At 42.4% G+C, this 23797-nt stretch overlaps 2 protein-coding genes and 1 long non-coding RNA gene across 3 annotated transcripts; all 3 read left to right on the top strand.

Moving 5' to 3' along the window:
• Positions 1-6645: 6645 nt before the first annotated feature.
• On the top strand, positions 6646-9516 carry LOC124292338. Its single transcript, XR_006902438.1, has 3 exons — positions 6646-6689; positions 7912-8020; positions 9247-9516. It is a non-coding gene; the product is annotated as an uncharacterized LOC124292338 (long non-coding RNA).
• A 3984-nt stretch (positions 9517-13500) lies between these two features.
• On the top strand, positions 13501-18132 carry LOC124265913. The gene is made up of 4 exons (XM_046700761.1): positions 13501-13574; positions 16677-16723; positions 17530-17776; positions 18027-18132. Exons 1-4 carry the CDS (start codon positions 13567-13569, stop codon positions 18130-18132), a joined length of 408 nt encoding a protein of 135 aa, XP_046556717.1. The 5' UTR covers positions 13501-13566.
• LOC124292166 lies at positions 17816-21443 on the top strand. Its single transcript, XM_046729245.1, has 3 exons — positions 17816-18402; positions 20022-20145; positions 21155-21443. Exons 1-3 carry the CDS (start codon positions 18372-18374, stop codon positions 21330-21332), a joined length of 333 nt encoding a protein of 110 aa, XP_046585201.1. The 5' UTR covers positions 17816-18371; the 3' UTR covers positions 21333-21443.
• Positions 21444-23797: the final 2354 nt, after the last annotated feature.

Below are 23797 nucleotides of genomic sequence, written 5' to 3' on the forward strand. Positions count from 1 at the left end.
GAGTGTATTATTACTATACTCATGCCAATAATGGTTGTCACCCCTCCCCCACCCCAACCGCCTACACACCTCATACCCCCACCCTACACCCCCTCTCCAATTAAAACAATTTAAGGGGGTGACAACCATTATAGGCATGAGTATATATTGTTTACAGTGAATGAGTGAGTTTAGTTTTACGCCGCACTCAGCAATATTCCAGCTACTAGTGAGTGAGTGAGTGAGTTATTATTTAACGTCACATCGGCAATATTTCAGCCATATCGTGACTCCAGCTACTAGTATATGGCGGCGGTCTGTAAATAATCGAGTCTGGACCAAACAACCCAGTGATCAATAGCATGAGCATCGATCTGCGCAATTGGGAACCGATGACAAGTGTCAACCCAGTCAGCGAGCTTGACCACCCGATCCTGTTAGTCGCCTCTTACGATAAGCATGGGTTACTGAATATCAATTCTAACCCAATATGGTTTAGAGAGCGATCTCAGAGGAGCAGACTGATAATGTAGTGTGCTGCCTTTCTTAAGTTAGTTTGCATGTGCGTGCGTGCATGCGTGCGAGATGGCGCAGAACCCATCAATGGACTTCACCCATTTTACGGTATCGAACCCTGGCTGGTTGCATGACGGACGGCCATTTTTAACCACCCTGTCATATAATAGATATAAGATAATAACACGTATTTCACTTAGTTAACCGCGCCTGACGCTTCTCTTTATCGGTAGGGAGTAAAACCCCAAACTTAGCAGTGCGGGGCGAGATGGAAATGGACGTCTTCGCTAACTAAACAATGGATTGAAATTCTAATTTTTGGGCGTAAGCTACGTAGGTGACCAAACTAGGCTTATCCATGAAAATTCTTTTAAAGTTAGAACTTCGTGGAATAACAAAGTTCTTAAGTTAATCTCTGCATGGAATCTTCCAGTGTCTAGTCGTTCAACTATTTCCAAATCCTAATTTCAGAGAGCAAAGTCTTGTTTATTAATATTTGATGATCAAGAATGGCTTACCTCAATTATGGAACGATATAGGCCAAGATTTCAAATGGCATAATCTCAGTACCGAGCCATATGTAAGTTCTACCATTGATCGATATCAACGCAGTCATCTTGTAAATTGAATTGTGGGACCTCCCCTTACATGTAGGTTTGCTCGTTCCAAGGTTGCTTTTTTAGATGAGAGAAATATTCACTCACCATAATACACAGTGTAGAAGACGAGGTTCATTTTCTCGTCGTTTACCGTTATGTTCACACTTAGTTATGAACTTTGGCTGAAAATAATCATCCAGCTCAGACCAGCTACCCAGCTTATTCATCTAATGTCCTCAAGCGAATCACACAAGCCGCTTTCTACTTCACTTATAACTCAATGTTTAGACGCAGACAAAATATTAAAAATCTTGTCGCGTTCTCTCGCCCCCTGACAGATCACCCTGCATTTCACCTCCCTCTTATTTTATGCATCATATAAATGACTGTGTATTTTAATGACAATAATTAGTGTCTCGTAGACCGTGATGGCCGGATGCTCACTTTATGTATATATTTATATATTTTATGTCACTTTTATTAATGATTTTATTGTAGAGCATGTGACACTGGAATAAAATATCTTCTACCTATCTATCCACTAATGCACCTTTATCACATGCGTTAGTGAGTGGGGTTTATTTAATGCCTTTTAATGAAGGATTTAGATTGTAAACATGGCAGGTAAGTAAGGGTTTCATTAGATGTTAGCCTACTTTATCTATGCTATCTCCAGCTTCCAGTGTACATCTCGGCGGGTAATGAAGGTCTGCCATTGTATTCGTATACCACCGGAATAAGTCGCGTGTAAAGTACCGGACAAAAGAAAATATCCACTGAAGTTTGACGGTAGCTTAATGAAATGTTTAATCGATGGTGATTTATTTACGGGCGCCAAAATGTGTTTTCGAACATAATTTTTTTCCAGCTATGTACCGTTTTGATAACGTTAGTAAGTGTTCGGTCAAATCCACAGTGGATGTTGAAGTTTGTCGGGTGGCATACAGCTCGTGCAACACTTTTAAGTGGAGTGAGTGAGTTTATTTTACGCCACTTTTACTTAATATTCAGCAATATCACGGCGGAGGACACCCGAAATGGGCTTCACACATTGTACCCATGTGGGGAATCGAACCCGGGCCTTCGGCGTGACGAGCGGACGCTTTAACCACTCGGCTATCCCACCGCCCCCAACACTTTAAGAGTTACAGCACTTTGAGGATGTATCATGCCTCGTGTGAAAATCACGATAGTTTCACAACAGATAACTACTTTCTTAACACGGAGATTTCAATGTAAAATGTGATTAATATGTATCAGCACAAATAAAGGGTTTGTAGTATTTACATCCTGTTGGTGACCTCATCGAGTTGGCTCTCCAGCAATGAAAATAAGGCAACAATGATTTATATAAAAGCAACTGAAACGGGAAAGAGCAAGTTGGGCACTTCCTTATGACAGTTTAACATAAGGTCAGCGAATTGTGCCGTGGTTATTTCCCGTAATCAGAGTGAGGGAGGGACTCTACATTTACGCCGCTTTTAGCAATATTCTGGCAATATCACGGCGTAGGACACCATAAATGGGCTTCACACATTGTGCCCATGTGGGGAATCGAACCCGGCTAACACTTTAACCACTAGGGCTACCTTAATCGCCCCTAACCCTTAATCAGACCAGTGACTGGTATCACGTACACATGACGAAAATATTTATGACCTTGCACAAACAGAATCCACAGCAACCCTGGACCCGGTTGATTGTGTGAAGGTCATACAGCTGGCACGTGATGAGTGCTGTTTGACTCGGCATACTAACAGATTTATCCAACTGCTGATGTTTACACAGTAAAGGGAAACGGAAAATGTTCAATTGTGTGAGTTTGAGGGTGTTGTGTTGTGAGTGAGTGAGTGAGTGAGTGAGTCTGGTTTTACGCCGCTTAGGGCCTGTGAGTTTCGCGAGGCGCTTCTTCCGGTACTAAGCTGGTTACCGACTCCCTTTGCCTGCGCCAATTTGCGATATGCGAGACTGAGTCCAGTTTACTTCCGGTACCAGATTTACGGTGACAAGCATATATGTAGAACCATTCGTGGTTCCAAATTGCGCGACCGCCAAATATGACTTTACTAAACCGAGTGTACAACCATCTTTGGCTGTCACAGCTGCTGACAGTCGTAATAGTTGGCTAATTTGGGATGGTTAGATCGGAAATTTGTTATTCCTGCAAGGATTTTCGGTTCTCTAGGCCTACTGTCAACTGGACAAACCATGAGACCACTGGAAAAGGTATGAAACGTTGTTTGTCACCGAAGCACTAACGTCTCGAGAAGGACGTGGACCGCACTTCACGGGACCTTACATTCCAGCAATATCACGGCCAGACACCGGAAATGGGCTACACATAGGCACTCATGGGAAGTCGAACCAGGATCTTCTATGTGACGAGCTAACGCTTTAACCACCAGGCTTCCCCTGTTGTAAGTTCTGAGAAAGATGGGGTAGGGTGATGTGGGTTATGTTGCCAGAGACTGATGGGCTTGTGTGTGAGTGTGGTTGCTGTGTAGTGTGTGTTTTCGTGTGAACAGAGTGGGACGTGGCAGTGAGCGCTGGGGCTGGGTGATAGTTTGAGGTGGTGGTGCGTGCCTCGGCTGGGTTTGAAGCTGTGGTGTGGTAGTGAGGAACTGGCGGAGCCGGGCATGGTGTGAGGGTCCTGGGTAGATGGATTTGAGCGGGGCTGGGAGGGCTGATGTGAGTAGAGCCTGCGGTGGAGTGTGTGGGGCCTCGGTGGTGGGATGTCAGTGGGGCTGGGAGGATTGATGCCGTGGAGTTGGACTGGGAGCGCTGATGTGAGTGGGACTGAAGGGCTGATGCGGAGTGGGGCTAGGTGTGCGTGGGTACGAGTGGGGCTGGGTGGTGGGCTGTGAGTGGTCATGGGTGGGTTGTGTGAGTCGGGCTGGGTGGGCTGATGTGAGTGGGGCTGGGTGGTGGGGGGTTGTGAGTGATCCTGGGTGGGTTGGGTGGGTGGGGCTGGCTAGTTGTGGGCTGTGAGTGGGGCTTGGTGGGCTGATGTGGGTGGGCTGGGTGGTAGGTTGTGAGTGCTTTATGGAGGTCTGGTGTGGGTGGGCTGGGTGGGCTGGTGTGTGGTGGGGCTGGGTGGTGGGGCTGTGAGTGATCCTGGGTTGGTTGGTGTGAGTGGGCTGGGTGGGTTGGTTGTAAGTGGGGGCTGGGTGGTGGGTTGTGAGTGGTCCTGGGTGGGCTGGTGTGAGTGGGGCTGGGGTGGGTTGGTGTGAGTCGGGCTGGGTGGGTTGATGTGAGTGGGGCTGGGTGGTGGGCTGTGGAGTGGTCCTGGGTGGGCTGGTGTGAGTTCGGCTTTGTGGGCTGATGAGTGGGGGCTGGGTGGTGGGTTGTGAGTGGTCCTGGGTGGGTTGGGTGTAAGTGGAGCTGGGTGGTGGGCTGTGAGTGGTCCTGGGTGGGTTGGTGTAAGTGGGGCTGGGTGGTAGGCTGTGAGTGGGGCTGGGTGGGTTGATGTGGGTGGGGGCTGGGTGGTAGGCTGTGAGTGCTTTATGGAGGGTTGGTGTGGGTGGGGCTGGGTGGCTGGTGGCGTGGGGCTGGGTGGGTTGATGTGAGTGGGGCTGATGGATGGATGTGAGTGGGACTGGGAGGTTGATGTGAGTTGTGTCTGGGTGGTGGGCTGTGAGTGGTCTTGGGTGGGTTGGTGTGAGGGGGCTGGGTGGGTTGGTGTAAGTGGGGCTGGGTAGTGGGTTGTGAGTGGTCCTGGGTTGGTTGGTGTGAGTGGGGCTGGGTGGGTTGGTGTAAGTGGGGCTGGGTGGTGGGTTGTGAGTGGTCCTGGGTGGGTTGGTGTGAGGGGGCTGGGTGGGTTGGTGTAAGTGGGGCTTTGTGGGTTGATGTGAGTGGGGCTGGGTGGATGGATGTGAGTGGGACTGGGAGGGTTGATGTGAGTGGGGCTTGGTGGTGGGTTGTGAGTGGTCTTGGGTGCGTTAATGTGAGTGGGGCTGGGTGGGTTGGTGTAAATGGGGCTGGGTGGTGGGTTGTGAGTGGTCCTGGGTGGGTTGGTGTGAGTGGGGCTTGGTGGGTTGGTGTAAGTGGGGCTGGGTGGTGGGTTGATGTGAGTGGGGCTGGGTGGGTTGGTGTAAGTGGGGCTGGGTGGTGGGTTGTGAGTGGGGCTGGGTGGGTTGATGTGAGTGAGGTTCTGAAGGCCTGGGTTGTGGGATGGGGTGGGATAAGCTAGGTAGGGTAGGTTGGTGTAAATGGGGTCAGTGGGAGTGGTGTGGGGAAGTGTGGGCGGTCTGGTGGGTTGGTCAGATCGGGGTGGGGTCGGTTGAGTGAGGTTGATTGGAGTTGAGCGTAGTGAGTCAGTGAGTGAGCGAGTGAGTGGAATGAGTCCTCACAAACACTATATTTTATGTTTTTGCATACAATGTTCAGCAATATATTTGAAGCCTTCGTTCGTACCTACTGTCTGCTGTGAATGCAGAACGCCTTTCAGAAAGTGGTCAACATCAGTTGTGTTTGGATGAGTGAGTGAGTTTGGTTTTACGGCGGGGGACACCAGAAATGGGCTTCACACACTCTACCCCATTCTCTTCCCACAGAGGTTACTCCTGTCATATCTTCCTACGTAACCTCTGTTCTAATACGGCCATATTTCCAGGTTCTCGTAAAATCCCCTAGCGGCAAAAGATCGCAACACGAATTATCTCCCTTCTTTCTATCCAATCAGAACACCTGTTACATCGACTTAGATTCAACTTGACTAACACAAGCAAATGTGAGGCCACAGATATCCCCCATCTGCCGGGGACTTGTGTTGATGTTATACACAAGACGTTTAATGGCTAGCTTGTCCGTTGTCGACGAGGGCGATGGAGACGCCACTGACCCGCCATAACATGACTGAGTTCTGTCTAGAAGAAACGTTTGCGCATCGCGCAGGGGAAGAAGTTTAGTTTTCTCGAAGCATACGGAAATTACCGAGGCCTTTGCGAATGATCACTTTTGAAACAACGTCGCTGATTGCACAACTAAATCTGATTGTCTCCAATCACGAGTCTTGAACGCTCACACTATGAAAGGGCCGTATTAGAACAGAGGTTACGTAGGAAGATATGACATGAGTAACCTCTGTGGGAAGAGAATGACTCTACCCATGTGGGAATCGAACCCAGGTCTTCGGCGTGACGTGAGAACGCTTTAACCACTAGGCTACCCCACCGCCCTGTTATGTTTGGGACTATATCGGGCGTGACACACAGTAAAATAAATCTTGTATTGTGAAGCATTGTGAGTCGGGGGTCATCTCAATTTTTAATCTCAATCTGTAACCCTCGCAACGACACGACGGACTGTGGTGTGATACTGTTTGCTTGTGATACCACGGTTGTTGCGGCGGACATACACTTACAGTACCCGGACCGGGAAGTTTTCAGCGCTTGTAGAAACTGAAACAACCGTCTATGATGTGTCAGCTTAACTCACGAAACATTCCTCCATACAGGCAGTTGGTAGTGATCATTTAAAATAACTGAAACCTTCCTTGTTTATCACATGCAGAGCAAATAAATCTTTGATATTTCCTTTTTGAATAAGATGTCCTATCTTCATACCAACTCATGACAAATACATCAGATGCACTATGTAAGTGTGAAGTCTTTATTCGTTGTTAGTGTTTAACTTCATCATATGACGGAAATACGCTAGTAGTGTTAAATGCTTTGAACTAATATTCAGAGAGAAATAAGGGTTTGAAACATCAATACTACATTTAATTAAAACAATGATATGTTACCAAAGGTTAAAAGAACTCGGATATATATTGAATAATTTAAATGTATTTAATGTAATGATTGTAGAAGTGGGTTCTATTCCCAACATGATTACAATGTATGAAGCCCATTTCTGGTGTCGTCCGCCGTGATATTGCTGGAATAATGCTAAAAGCGGCGTAAAACTATACTCACTCACTCACCCCAGCTATTTTTATGTCTAAAAACCGCCACGTAGTCACCCCATCTTCAAACTTAGATCAGCCTTTATACACCGATATTGACAACTGTTCATTTATTCAAATGAATTGTGAACTGTATCATATACCATTAGGCCCACATTAAAGCTGTCTGTCTGTCCTATTGACACCAATAACAGTTTAGGGACAAAGATCGATTTACAAATTTACGTCCCGTACCAGGATCCGATGACGGTTGAATGGAATGCGCATAGTTTACCATCACCATGCCTGTGTTCGTGGGATTCAGCTTTTATTTGTCGAAAGAGAGGCGACTAACGCGATCGGGTGGTCAGGCTCGCTGATATGGTTGATATATGTCACCTTATCCCAGTTGCGTATATCGATGCTCAAAATGTTGATCACTGGATTGTCTGGTTAAGAAAATGTTACTTATTATTATTTACTGGCCGCCGCTATATAGCTTGAAGGTTGCTGAGTGCAGCATTTAACAACAAAAAGAACAACAAACAAATAACACAAAGTATCTAATAAAGTGTCCAGATCACAATAGGCGTTCAGATAGTCTGAAGGAGTAGAAGCCAAAAGACACGTCACTGGTTGTCACTGTATTGGAGATGAAATCATGTGCTCAATCAAAGATATTACATAGAAGCGACAAACCCCTTTCCACATTCATGAGAAATCTCTGCTAAAGCAGAGTCGATTGTACAATCGTGACTATATCATGAGCATATATTTGTTTCAGCAGTATTACATCGGTACGATTTCGTTTGTGAACAAATCTAGTCTGGGCCAGACACTCCAGTGATTGTCACCATGCGATACGGTGACAGAGCATGTGTTTATGAATCGCTACGAAATGACTGACGTGTGCTTTTTGTAATTACTTAGATGGAAATACTGCAACGTCATCACCGCTCCTAACGTTCACAACATGGGCAATAACTGGTGCTTGTGCTGGTGCAGTTTCCCTGATCCTGATCATTACAGTCATCTGTGTGTAAGTCAACCAGCACTTTTCTGGTTATTTCCGACCGCCTCCGTGGTGTAGTGTTTAGAGCGTCCGCCCGGAGAGCGGAAGGTCGCGGTTTCGATCCCCGACCGCGTCATACCTAAAGACGTTAAAATATGGTACTTGTTGGTCCCTGCTTGGGGCTCGACATTAATGGGTACAACAAGGACTGGTCGACTCCGAGTCAGTATAATGTGTCTGAGTGGGGTATTCATGCTTCACTGCGGCATGGTACCTCAGTGGGTTAGCACTATAAAACCAGCCTAAGTCTGGGCTAGTACAAGCAGCCGCACATACATATACACACGCATGGACGTCGTCATATGAGCGAAATATTCTAAAGCACGACGTAAAATCCAATTTCACCTCACCTCACCTCTGGCTATTTTCTCCAACTGTGGTAGTGTTATGTACGATCAACCTTAATTGTGAGGCCGCGTTGCAATGAACATCATGGGACACCAGAAATGGGCTTAACACATTGTACCCATTTGGGGATTCGAATCCGGATCTTCAGCGTGACGAGCGGACGCTTTAACCACTAAGCTACCCCACCGCCCCTATCATATTGATTTAGTGTACATACGAAGCGTATTCTAGTCGTATTGAATATTGGTGTAGATTACCTTGATTATGTGAACATTTTACAGTGAAAAAGTGAACACACATACCCTATTTAGCTCAAGGAAGAACCTGCTTGCATATATATCTTGTATCCATTGGCGGATCCAGATGGGATGGGGTCCCCATTTCTTTTTTTTTGTCCTCAAAGTATATTAAATGACCTTTGAAACTCGTGAAAACGGGTGAGAGTGAACCGTGCTCCCCCCCCAAAAAAAAAAAAATCAGAGAAAGCTGTATCCGCCCCTGTGTATCTACAACTAATTAAAAGTATCTTAGACATTTATCTTACGTCCTGAAGTATCCCATATTTGTAACGAACATGTTTACAACAAACTGACGGCTATAACGAACTGTCACCGCTTACTGCCTACTTTAGTCGAACAACGTTGGACGTACAATCGTCCTTTTTGAGTTGGCAATAAACGTAGATGTAATTACTACATGGCCTGTATTGTTGCAATGTATGTGCACACATATGCATGTACTGCATATAAATAAACTGTTGCTGAGGTAGCTTACCTTTGTACATGAATGATGTCATTCTTGTGTTCTTTTTCTTCTAATATAATATTCTCTATTGTATGTTTCAGAATATGCAAGTCAGCTAAAATATCGGTATTTTGCGGACATACCTATACACGTCCTCTACAAGCTGTTCAAGTAGAACCCATGGAAAATGAAGAAACTCGAATGTAGATACCACTGGATAACAAGGAACTTCATTATTCTACGCCGTGAAAATCTGTACAATCGACTCTTGCAGCTAAAGGTTGTGGAGTAGATACACGGTGCATCTTTACAACATACTCTTTTAAACGTTGTACAAAAACGTAGTGTGAGTAAACCAAGCCTGAATTATAGCATGATGTGTTATGCTTTGTCATTTAATGGGCATGGAACTGGCTCCTCTTTCAAAGGGGAAAAGGGGTGGTCCAGTCGTTTAAAGTGCAGAGTTGCATGTGTTCGAATCCGGGGTGCCGTTGTACAAAGCGATCTTAGGGCTAAGGAAACACCCATACCTTAACATTAGGGGTGGGTATTGCAGAGAATTTTCATATTGCGATACATTGCGATGCGAAAGCATACACTAGACGCCAAAAGAAACTTTAGTTTCCTACCTTTATAACTTACCGAAAAACTATCAAAGATATGTTAGAAGGTTTTAGTTTACAAGAAAGCTTAACAACACAGCTTTATGGAAATCACGAAACAAAATTCTCAAATGCATTCATATTTAGGTGAAATGCATCTTTTTCAGAAGAGTTACATTGTCCTATATTCGTCCATGCCGAAAAAACCCCAATAACAGTAATTTTGATGTCCAAAAGAAAGGTTGAAATAAATTTCTGTTTTTGGACAATGATAAACCATTGAAAGTCACCATTTGTCAACTATTATAACAAAAAACAACTGTTGTAGAGTGTGTAAAATTGTAAAATAACCATTCCTATGATTTCAGTCTTTTATAACATTTTCTAAAGATTTTCATTAGTGAAAACAAGTAAAACGTGTCTTTGATATTGTGAAACAATGTTTAGGAACACCTAAAATTATCTTTGTTAACATTCTTGCTTGCAAAGTAACATTTTCCCATTTTCTGTTTACACATAGCAATATCAATCGCCAAAACGCAGCAATATTCAAGCAATATTTGCATCCATTTCACATGTAGAATGATTCTATAGGGTATGAAGAGAGCCTAGAATACATGAGTACGAGAAATATCTCACGATTAACAGCTGAAAAGAGAGAAAGAGCAATTGGGATGGTGCAGATGGGGTCGACATACAATGCCAACGCCCTCGGATGCCACCATATCACGGTTATAAGACTTATTCAGGGCTTCAGACAGACTAGGGTCACCGTAGACAGACCAAGAAGTGGACGTCCACGCATCAGAACGCCAGCTGAAGATAGGTACCTCCGTCATTAAGGAAGGAGGGTAACGTTTCTTTTGGCGTCTAGTGTATATTGCGATATGCATTGCAACATATTGCAAGAAGTATTATTAAACGAAAAACTACGTATAATCGAGTTAATGCTTGATTTATAAAGCATGAACACAACAAAATCACTTATTTTAATAAAAATGTTTATTTAATCATGACAAAATAAAAATGTACAAAATATTTGGCACAAATGAAACAAGGAAATATCCGAAGATTTCCGAGTGTTACGAAGTTTTCCGAATGAAAGTCAAAATACCGGTTTTCGATCAGCGTATCGCAATACGTATCATTTTCATGTCTGAACTGGTAAATACTGGTAAACCGGTTATATTGCACAGCCCTACTTAACATAGACTTACGACTGCCGTAACGCTAAAGTTGATTTGTACAGTGACACCCTGGTTCACCATACTTGTCATCGTAAGTTTGATCAGAGTTTCCGGAATCTTAGATCTCCATCACCTCGGATGGCACAATACGCCGACACGTCGTGATATCACTGATATGACGTTTATGCCTAAATTATTCACTCATTCATCCTTCAGATCTGGACAATATAAACAGTAACTACAAATCTCCCTGAAAACGAGAATGCTATATGTTTGCCAACAACCGACGACCGACCCAATCTGGATTGCTGAACTTTGATGCATACTGCCTGATGCATGTACACCTGTCACAGGGGCGGTGGGGTAGCCTTGTGGTTAAAAGCGTTAGCGTCAGGCCGAAGACCCGGGTTCGATTCCCCAAAATGGGTACAATGTGTGGATCCCGTTTCTGGTGTCCCCCGCCGTGATATTGCTGGAATATTGTTAAAAGCGGCGTAAAACCAAACTCATTCACTCATATCTATTACACCCCGATGAGGAATACTCACTGATGATAATGATTGAATGAGCCTGAGGTTCAAGGTCATTCTTTGTGGACATCATGTAGAAATAACATAAAACCTATGTACACCATAAATTGAGTATCTGTAACTGGAATCTGACGTTACTTAGAGTTTGTCACAATCAGGGCTTTGGCCTTGATCGCACCGACGTTGTATGAAACACCTGTAAAGTCAAGGTCACAACCATGATGAAAGTTATTTTATTCCTTAGAATATAAAACACCAATATATGTCATTGTATCAATCTTTCAGAAAAAATACCTCTTGAAATAGAAAATTTTATGTCGGTTTGCCTGTTGAGCCGATTGTCAAAGGTCACAGAAATGTGCGTAATGTTTCACAGAAACAGTTTTGTAACACCATTGCAGCGCGCAATTATGGATATTCTCGAAGGTGATCATTTATTTAGTGTCAGTGACAGCTAACAGGTAGAAAAATCAGTTTCCTAATTGAGGGGCGTATGGGCCTTTATGTTTCACTTTCTACTGCATAATAGCACACAACTGATCGAACTTAACCGGATGCTCACATCACTTTGATTTAAAGCCGTGAAGGGGCATATGATTGTTTACACAATACACATACTAGGTGTGACATCATTCAGCCGAAGGTGCATTATCCTTTCTAATGAACTGAAGAAGGGGAGTTGTCTTAAAGGCAGAACTGAATTAGACAAATCTTGAATATGGCTTTACCAAAACAGTTTTGTGAGACTGCCAGGAAACATGCTTATATTTTTATACAAGCGTAGAGGCATGGACCATTCTGTTTTCAAATAGCAGTGCATTCAAAACACACTCGTTATAAAAATGAATGAAGAGACAGCCACTCACAAATCCCACCACAAATCATGGAATTACTAAGGATTCCATTCGGGGACAAAGGCCTGAGCACAACGCTCCCCAAGACCCCAAGACAGTAGCAGACACGTTGACATCTGTTACTACATTTTTTTGTACGGGAAATGTTAAATATGTAAAAACAACATTCCTTTACCACACCACCTTTGACGGTTCTTCTTCTGATGCGTCAGGATAGGTCGTATGGCGGAACGACGTGGTCGACTACGGATACGCCGATGTTCCCGAATGGTCTGGACAATGGTCACTGCAGTCTGGAACCTTTGTCAAATGTGGTTAAGCCAAATCTGTATGTCCTGTCTTGGCGTTGTGACGCGTGGACGTCCTGCGATCGGTAATTTCATTATTGTTCTGATCACATCTCAACAGTGCTTGAATGGTGATTGGGCGATGGAAATACGCAACCACCTAACGTTGAGACATCTCCACGGACCATCCCAATAGTCGCGTAACGTTGTGTAGCCGTTGTAAGTCGTCGCAGTCAAAGCGATTGTCAAAATATTTCGTTCTTTGAAAATAGTCACAAAACACCAGGTGTGTACTTTCTTTTATACAGCAGTTTATTTTTTATTTCCTTTAATGGCTAGGATATAATATTTACCCCAGTATGTCTGGATCAGCCTGAAAATAGTAGATCCTACTTTCTGGATACGAAGGTAAATGATCCCTTTTTCCTTTTGGACAATTATGTTAATTTCAGAAAAAGTGCGACAAATTCATTTCGATAATTATAATAAATATCGAGTAAAAGCTCGGTCCTTTGCCTTATTTCGACGTTAGAGATAGGAAATCTGGAACTCATTTCACGAATGTTAAACCCATCTTATCAATCTTCGTTTAAGAATCTTCTTCTTTTCAAGACTAACATTTACATGTATAGTACAACATGGTGTCTTCAAAGACACCGGGCCAATCCATTTGAGATTGTATTCAATGCAATGTAATTTTCAACATCGGACACATGGAGACAGTTCGTATTCTTCCATTGTTTTGTCACTTAACAACAGGGGAAAAAATTATTTCCTTGTACGCGTCATATAAAAGATGACCCCACCATCACACCGAAGAAAAAGTTTCTATTTCCATTTATTGTTTTACATACTGTCATGTCATAAAAAATTATCTACAGGAAACAACAGTGGTGTTTCATTTTGCCAGTATCTGGTGGACGCTTGATCAATTTGTGGAAGTGTACTTTGGCGCAACACAATGTTTTGGTAAGTCACCGAATTTTAACCTCGATCTTGCTATTATGTTTTACAGATTTGTTTTTGTTTGCTATTATATAAATAGATATACTCTCCCAAAAAAGAAACGCATCATGAAAATAGCAATTTCATGTAGCAATGAATTAAAACGTGATTCATTTTACAAAAGGTTTTGCTCTGTTTATGAGTCCTATGGTGTTTATGTTTTGAAACATCACAACAAAACGCACCATCCGTAAAATACCCGTATTTAACAGCATGATTTTCAATTTCGGCGTGTAGTGTCACAGAATACACAATTCACATGCAATGCACGTGAAAGTTGAAGATCAGATAGTCTCAATGATGGGTATAAAAGGTTGATCGCTGTCTGTCGATTATTCACTGTATTTGGAATATTGTTGACGAACGCAAAATGCCACGTCTAAGTGAAGCCAACCGTCATATCGCCATTGGTTTGCTTGAAGCTGGCCAGTCTCAACGTGCAGTTGCCCGACGCATGAATGTTCACCAAGGCACCATTTCACGGCTCTGGGAGAGATATCGCCGGCAGAATGCGGTAGCAGATGCCCCTCGTAGTGGGCGACCTCGAGCGACCACTGCGGCGCAGGATCGCTACATCCGGGTACATCACCTGCGTCATCGAACAGCTGAGGCGACCAGTACCGCTCGACAAATACCCGGATTGAGGAGGCTTTCTGCACAGAAAGTCAGGAACAGGTTGAGAGAGGCTGGTTTACGTGCCAGAAGACCTTATTTTGGCCCTGTGCTTCAACGACACCATCGTCGACATCGAGTTCAATGGTGCACCAACGTTCAGGCCTGGAACCTACCGAATTGGCGTAGAATCTGGTTCAGTGATGAATCACGATTTCTATTGGAACGACGCGATGGAAGAATGCGGGTGTACAGACGTCGACGTGAACGTTTCGCCGACGCTTGCGTTCCCCAGGTGGACAGATTCGGCCGGGACAGTGTTATGATGTGGGGAGCGATCACCTGCTGTAGGAGAAGTGATTTGGTGATGATCCAGGGCAACCTGACAGCTCAACGGTACTGTGACGAAATCCTACGCCCACACCTCCTTCCAATCATTGATCGCCAGAGGGAGTTGTTTCAACAGGACAATACCAGGCCCCACACAGCACGTCACACTAGAGACTTCCTCCAGAACCACAAGATCAATGTGCTCCCCTGGCCCTCAAGATCACCGGACTTAAACCCGATCGCACATCTGTGGGATGCCCTGGACAGACGGGTGCGACGCCGTAACCCTCAGCCCCAAACACTTCAGCAACTCGCACAGGCACTACAGGCAGAGTGGGCTGCGATTGGGCAACACGAGATTCTGAGACTTATTCGTTCAATGTCGAGGCTATGCCGTACAGTTCTGAATGCCAACGGTGGTCACACGAGGTATTGACTTCAGCGCCACCACACGTCTCCATGTGACACTCAAACTGACTTTCCTCGAGTTGGTGCCAAAGACGGATAAGTCTGCATTCCCAGTGTGCAATTTCGCTATATTTCATTGACTCATAAAGCCTACAAGATGTTTCAAAATAAACATAAAAATACAGTTGAAATTCCTATATGCGTTTCTTTTTTGGGAGAGTATATTATTATTAATATACAATATACATTTTGGCATAATTCGCGTTGTGGTGGATACAAAAACAGTGGAGTGAGTGAGTAGGTTTACGCCGCGCACAGCAAAATTCCAGCTATATGGTGCTGACGGTCTGTAAATAAACGAGTCTGGACCAGACAATCCAGTGATTAATAGCATGAGTATCTGTATACGCAATTGGGATACGATGGCATGTGTCAACCAAGTAAGCGAGTCTGACCACTTGATCCCGTTAGTCGCCTCTTAAGACAAGCATGGGTTACTGGAGATTAATTCTAACCCGGATCGTCACGGGTCGTTAATAGACGGTCGCTAGAAACCTGGTCCACCTGTTTATAGGGGCTACTATCAAAAATTTAATGTCGGTTATTGGTGAGTCACATTCGCTCGTTTTAACTGTAATAAACATTTGGTTTCGTTGACTTGTGCAAGCGAATGCGTGTACGTGTGTCTATCCTCGTGTCCGTGTGTCTGTGCGTGCATGCGCTTGTGAGTGTATGTGCGCACGCTTGTTCTAGCCGGCACTAATGCCTGGTTCACAGTGCTAGCCCTCGAGGCTATGCTGTAGGTTCGAATGGATACCATATACAGAGACTGTACAATGCTTCGTAGACGATCAGTACTTCTTCATCCCCTTGATCCGAGAGTCAGGCAGTGTGATATCAAGTACAAATTTCATAACAATAACACTGTGTATGAGTCAAAGATTCTTTGCATATCAACTTCTTTTTTTTTATTTCAAAAGAATCTTTGAGTTATGTTCATCACTTCTAAATGCCCTCCAAAGACAACACTGTGTTAACTGACTGGCCTGTAATTCGTAATTCATATATTTCTGTATGATATTTATGTTTTTACACATATTACAGCATTTAATGTTTCTACAACATCATCTGTTTTCATTAATTTATTCCAATGGGTTTGTAAACGAAGTGTAAATGTGTAAGTAATGTCAAAGCCTCTCAAAGAAACAATATTTTTCCCAATGCAGATTTCGTTAATACAGTGCTATTAGGTTCATGTAACAACTGACCCGTGAAGATCCGGGGTAGAATAGGTCTTCATCAACCCATGCTTGCCACAAAAGGCGACTATGCTTGTCGTAAGAGGCGACTAACGGGATCGGGTGGTCAGGCTCGCTGATTTGGTTGACACATGTCATCGGTTCCCAATTGCGCAGATCGATGCTCATGCTGTTGATCACTGGATTGTCTGATCCAGACTCGATTATTTACAGACCGCCGCCATATAGCTGGAATATTGCGGCGTAAAACTAAACTCACTCACTCATGTAATAACTGAAACACTACTAAATTAAACCAGTAACAAAGGACTCATACACAGTTTTACACGAAAAAAGTACCAAGAGGGGAACATCTTCATTTAAACGTAATTACAATTCGACACATGTCTTAAATAGATGGTCCCGAGTGATAATGGTGAAATATCATTCAGTTAAATCATCTTTCTTTCTATTTCAGGAACACTTTGTGGATATTCTGTATGTTTCTTGTTGCTGCGTACCAAGGTATTTCCAGGAAATTCCTTTTTGAATAAAACTTTGTTTTTACAATGGACTTGTGTATTTGTGTAAAGTTGTTCTCGTCACGCCATAGTTGAGGAGTTTTACTCACCTTGCTATTTGAAGTAAAACGTTTAAAAAAAACCCATTGTTTCATAATTTCATTCTGTTAATAACCACTAACAATGATGATATGATTCAGAACAGCTCAGTATATTTATCATGCATTTATGCTTAGAACATCTTGTTAAAATGACTCGAATTGCCTGCGCACTGTTATGTACTCATATTTTCCTTACGTAATGTGTAATGGGCCGGTGGCCTAAAGCAATAATAAATGATGATGGTATTCCTGAAATATTCCCGAAACGTCCTTGAATCATAACCAAGGTATCTGTATCAATAAACGTGTTCGTGCCTTCAATGATCTTCCAAAATACCAATGGAAGCGTAGTACACGTCGTAATATAATGATGTACTCCATGGGACATGAAGCATAAACCATAAAAATGTTTCTATTATCGGATAATCCTCTAACAATCGAGATCACTTAATCAAATTGTTACGACGCTGATGTAAAACCCAGTGTAATAAAAATTATATAGATTGTACATTAAGAGCATATATCGTTTTATTCCCATTTAACCCACGTTAATATAAGTGACATTCTTCACATAATTTGAAAGGGGAGGTTTGACACTGACTCAGTGTAAAAATGCCATTGCTTTCATCTGCTTTTAAACCAACAGGACACTGCCCATTCACTATCACCAATGTCCACAGATATATTTGTCTGATTTGCGCTCCTACAGGCCTCATGAGAGACTGCACAGCAACAAACATAACTACGAAGACAGTTCCAGCGGCTGTCAGTCCACCAATCAACGCTGGAAAAAGCTGTCCGGTCAACTGTTTGAGAGGAACCTGTACATTTCTTGATGATGGAAATATTGACTGCACAGATGGGTGTAACGATGGGTACATGGGGAAAATGTGTGACTTCCCGTGCATGAACAAATGCTCAAAATGTGATCGAAAGAATGCACGCGTCTGTATCAAGTGTGATCACGGATACTTTGGTATACAATGTCACAAATGTCCAAAAGCATATGGAGGACAAGGATGTCTTAGTGATGGCAGCTGCAAGAAGGACTGTTCAGCCAACCATGTCTGTGGGGATAAATGTTTGCCCGGATGTGAGATATGTAATGAGAAATTAGGTAAATGTCTGAAATGTGCCTACAATCTAAGAGGAGAGAACTGCAAGACATCCTGTTCCGACAATTGCCACTCTGTTTGTCCAACACAGAACTGCACGTCTCCGTGTGATAGGGACACGGGTCGATGTTTACATGGATGTAAGCCTGGTTTCTGGGGAGAGCTATGTGCAGATCCATGTAGCCCAAGATGTCTAGACCAAAACTGTAATCAAACATCGGGACACTGTGTTAAATGCATAAAAGGCTACCATGGTCCTAAATGTCATTTGCCATGTGTGAACTGCAAGGACAGTGGCTGCCTTCAATCATCAGGCACATGTAAGAAATGTGATGCTGGTTACTATGGACATACCTGTACACAAACCTGTTTCAACTGTTCCCCTAACGTCTGTGATCGAAACAATGGACTTTGTATCAACGTATCCTTGACAACGATGGAAGCTGCCATGACTACAACAGTGTATGGTACGTACAGAAGTAATATATTTTCAGTTACGATCCTTTGAAGTTGATCGTATTATATGTGAAATTACAGTCATGTATATTTTTAAGACGTAGCCAGCTATGTAAGAACAAAATGGCTGAAATATACACACGAGCACTTATTAAGCACCACCTGCAGTTCAATTGGATAAATTTTGGTCCACACAGGCGATCATACCGTAGCATACTGAAAAACACACTGAACGGACGTGCTTCACGCAATACATTGTATCCCAATTGTTATGGATCACCTGCTGTAAAGGCACCAAGCAGATTACGGTATAAGTTCCTACGTGTGCTAAAATTTTCTGAACTGATTCGAAACACGACAGTACTAAACATTAACTTTTCTTGACATGGGAAGACGTAGGCAACGATGGCAAGTTATTGTCATGTTCGATGTTTACATGGATGTAAGCCTGATTTCTGGGGAGAGCTATGTGCAGATCCATGTAGCTCCAGACGTCTAGACCAAAACTGTAATCAAACATCGGGACACTGTGTTAAATGCATAAAAGGCTACCATGGTCCTAAATGTCATTTGCCATGTGTGAACTGCAAGGACAGTGGCTGCCTTCAATCATCAGGCACATGTAAGAAATGTGATGCTGGGTACTACGGACATACCTGTAGACAAACCTGTTTCAACTGTCCCTCTAACGTCTGTGATCGAAACAATGGACTTTGTACGAACGTATCCATGACCACTATCACAGGTATATGTATTAATCTCTATCGAATGAAACGAGGTTTAAAGACTGTTATTTGGAATTCGATATTGTACACATTTAGAAACCAGGATCGTTACATACGGAATTGTATGCTGGAATGTTTGCCTATTTTAAAGTAACTTAATTAAGCACCCGTTGTATTTTTGCAATGATATGTTTCCATCACTTATATAAAATTTCTCGTGGTGACCACGATAAAAAAACAGTTTTTCTGACACATATGGTCCTTTGACTCATACAAAACGACAAAATGATTGGAATCCATGTTGATTTTATAATAATTGCCTATTTAAAAAGCAACAACGAAAAACACACTGATTTCCATGCAAAACGATGTCTGTACAAGTATGGCCTGGAAGGTTTAATGTTGAAATAATTGGTGAATGTAAACATTCAAAATGTCATTTTGCGTTTCTTTTACACGATTCAAGGTCAATACCGATTGTAACCTGGGTGGTTATGGCTGTATGACAACCATCACTCCTAATCCTCTGAAGGGCCATTTCTCGGAAGGGAAGAGTTCGCACGAATACATCATGCATCATGCATACATTCAGTCATAAAACGAATGACAAGCGTTCACTTGTTTTCTGAATACAGCAGCTATGGCTAGGTTAGCGAGACGTGTTGCTGCTGTGTTCAGAAAACAAGTGAACTCTTCCCTCTCCACAAACAAACACATTTCTGACCTCAATCTCAAACAATAATTTATTGGGCAAAACAGGCTATCCGACCACAATTCATGGTTTCCTCAAACTTGACTTTTAACAAAACAGGACTGGTTCAAATACTCAATTGATACTTACATGTCATCTCCGATATTACGACGTTTCTTTTGCCTTTCAGTATATTTGCACACTCATGTTACAGAATTGGGCAACACAAGTAATCCGACTGTACCTGGACACCAGTTACTCACTATATCTCCAGTTACATTGGCATTGGCTGTCTTTGATGCGGTCTCCTCCATACTGATCATCTTTCTTGTTTGTCGGTAGGTAAACTATAGGTGTCTTGGCATAATTCGCATTGTGGAGGACACAAAAAACAGTGGAGTGGGTGATTGAGTTTAGTTTTGTGCCGAGCTCAGCAATATTCCAGCTATATGGTAACGGTCTGTACCTAAATCTGAATGCATGTCCCTTACCAACACATTAGAAATGAAAAGTGTATGTGTAAAAAGAAGAAAACATATCGTTCCAGAAAGGTCGAAATTTGTGGCTTCAAGGAAGGACAGTAAAATCTGTATTAATACATGACATGCCAAGGCATGACATTGAGAGACACAAACGAAGAGCAGAATGAGTGTTAAGAGGTGGTCACATCTTACGGTCATGAGTGAGTGAGTGAGTTTAGTCTTATGCCGCACTCAGTAATATAGCAGCTATATCGCGAATTACGGTCATAAACGTTGTTGACCGTAACTCATTTGAAACGGTAGTTTAATCGTAGTGCCATGTTACCACGGTTTACTACGGTCAACACAACGGTGCAGGAAGGTCAATTACGGTCTCCTTGGGAGAACTAGGGTCAAACACGTTCATGCGGTAACAATAGGGTCTTACGATTCAAGCCATACAGCCGTAGAGACATTTTGAGCGTGTTGAAAATTATTTGGTCTAACCACGGCCAAATCGTGGGTTTGCTGAAGTTCAAAGTACGGTGATCTACTCTTCAACTGCGCTTAAATACGTCCATCTATGTTTAACTAAGGTTTACTACGTTCATCCCTCACTACGGTCAACTACGTGCGTGTCCGTAACATGTGAGCCCTGCTTCAACCATTTACCGTACTCTAGTTGAAAAATCCAAATGCTTGATATTCACAACATTACCAATTTACAAGAAATTCCAATTTGTTTGCCTCCAAGTATAGTCTCTTTATGATTTATTTATGTGTTGATTTCACTAAAGCCACTCAGTCTTTGAGATTAGTAGTGAATATGTTACAATTACATTCTGATAAATTTGATAAACTCAATGAATAAATTTCAATATTTCAGATTAGGAAGAGTTCAATCCAGTTTGATCACGAACAGAAGTGGTCACCAGCCAGCTGCCCGGAATGTAGTATACGGTAATAATGAATACGATGAGATTAACGAGGAAATGATGGACCCAACTTCGGGTAACACAAACAGCGATGAACCTTATTACAGTTCCCTCGTTCATCTTGAATGATAGAACACGGCTTTAGCTGAAGACCAAATGTCGAGGCAGTTTCCAGAACATGCATCGTGGATCATTCCACACTGGTTTTAGTTCCGGTGCTATTTGAATCCTTTGAGCACCATATATGTGCTATTACTGATGTCTGACTTGGAATATTAGCTGGTAGTAGCGCCCTCGTGGAGGAAAACTCGTCATGTCTTTTTTTGTGTAATATACTTCAAGCAAAAAGTATGGGAACACCCTAAAATCTGATAGTCATAAATAAACTTAAACGTGTTGAGGTCAATTACAACTTTTTGTGTGCTTAATGGGCACTTAAACCGACATGTTGGAATATGCAGTGAAGCAACTGATTCAATATTCGTTGAGTTTGAGTGAAAGGAAACATTGTGAAAACAGCGAAAAACAAGGGTGCTCAAACACACCAACACCATGTTTGACTCAAACGCCCAAACACAACATCCTAGTGCATGTGGAAGACGGACTTCCCATGCAGCTTGTGGCAACTGGGCACAGGCAGTTGTGAATCAGTTCCGAAGGTCTTGGAGCACAACATATTTGCCCTTGATGGTTTCTGGGTCAAAAGATGGTGCTGGAGTGTCCATAGTACCCAGTATCACATTTGCTACATGTGCCTGATCATTGAAGGCAGCCATTGTCCTTATGGTTCACACATGGCAAATGGCGTTTCAGACCATGGTATTGACGGAAATTGAACATGCAGCTGAACTTGATATCAATACCTTTTACAAAGCTGTCAGAAAACAAAGATCCACAACTGATGTTATAACCACGCTTAACTATGATTATGAAAATGAGTCAAGACCTGCTGGTATATGTAGATTGTGGGGCAAATATTCCTCGGACTTAGCTCAGCCACACACCTCACATATGTTTGATGATGAATTTAAAGATGAAATATGTCACAGGGTTGAAGGTATTGAAGCATTAGATGACTATTTAATCGATGAAGGACTGGAAAGGGATTTTACAGATAACGAGGTACTGCAAAAAAAATCTCCAGGCCCAGATAACATTACAATTGAGCACAATTGAGCAGTGTCTCAATTCACACCTTTGTGACCTGGTTCACAAAATGATCAAATTTCGCTGTGTGCCTTTTAATTATAAACTTGGTATGGTGATACCAATCTGAGGAGGTAAAAAGGAAACATCCGATCCCCGAAACTATAGGGGAATTACTCTGACGTCATGCCTTGGAAAACTTTTTGAGAAGCTATTACTTAAACAAATAGAAACTAAATTGCTTGAAAATAATGCTTATTTCCCTGACATACTCCAATTTGGATTTAGAAAGGAACATGGGGCAGGTATGGGCGTTTTTTGCTCTTATTGAATGTATCAGATATTACATTGAGAAAAATCTCTTCAGTATGTGCTGCCTTTTTAGGTAACTAAAAAGCATTTGACAGAATATGGCACGATGGTCTATTTTACAAGTTACATCAACTGGACATCCAGGGAAACATCTGGAAACTACTGCACTACAGTTATACAAATACAGTATGACGATCATGACATTTAGTAAACATTGATATTTTCACACAAATACATTAATCCGACATTTTCATTAATCCGACATTTCAGTTAATCCGACATATTTCTCTGCAACCACAAGTGTCGGATTAACGAGAGCTGACTGTAGTTATGCTTTTGTAAGATATAAGGGTGAAAACTCTGACAGGTATCCTGTTTAGCAAGGTGTTGGCCAAGGCAGTGTCATGTCGTCCTGGTTCTTCTTAGTGTTTATCAATGACTTGATTTCTTCTCTGAGACAGGCTAGTAATGGCCTAAGTGTGTATGGTCTGAATGTTCCGACTATATTGCTTGCTGACGACACAACACTTGTTAGTACTTCACCAAAGGGATTTCAAATTGCTCTCGATACTGTACGTACATATGTAACAAGTACAAAACAAGTGTGTAACAAATACAAGTGTGTAACAAGTACAAAATATACAAATTGTAAAATGTTCTGGGAAAGCAATCTATTTTAATATGTCTTGTTTTATGTTCCTGTTTGGAATCAATTCATAACACCTTAAACAATAATACAATTGTCAGTGAAAAGGTTTACATTTTCACAAGTCCGTGATTTATTTATAGTCACCACTGGGTCATGGGTTGAAAGTAGTTCCTATGCAAATTAGCCAAGTCTTAATGAGGTCAGGTCTGTTGTCTTGTCCTTGGTTTTTATTGGCTGAGTGAGTGAGTTAAAATTTATCGTCACATCGGCAATATTTCAGCCATATCGTGTCGAAAACAATTAATTGGTACACATAGTAAGTAATAGTAAATTATAAAAGCCTGCCTACGAAGGACAGTAAAATAACTAGATTATCACAGAGAATAATTTAAAACTAGTAATTAAATCTAAAACAGTTTAACTATAGTTGACAATACAATATAAAACCGGGCTATAGATTGCCAACAACTTTTTATTGGCTGAAGAT

The sequence above is a fragment of the Haliotis rubra genome, unplaced genomic scaffold, assembly GCF_003918875.1.
Source record: "Haliotis rubra isolate DU_JTF1 unplaced genomic scaffold, ASM391887v1 Scf10, whole genome shotgun sequence".
NCBI classification, from domain to species: domain Eukaryota; kingdom Metazoa; phylum Mollusca; class Gastropoda; order Lepetellida; family Haliotidae; genus Haliotis; species Haliotis rubra.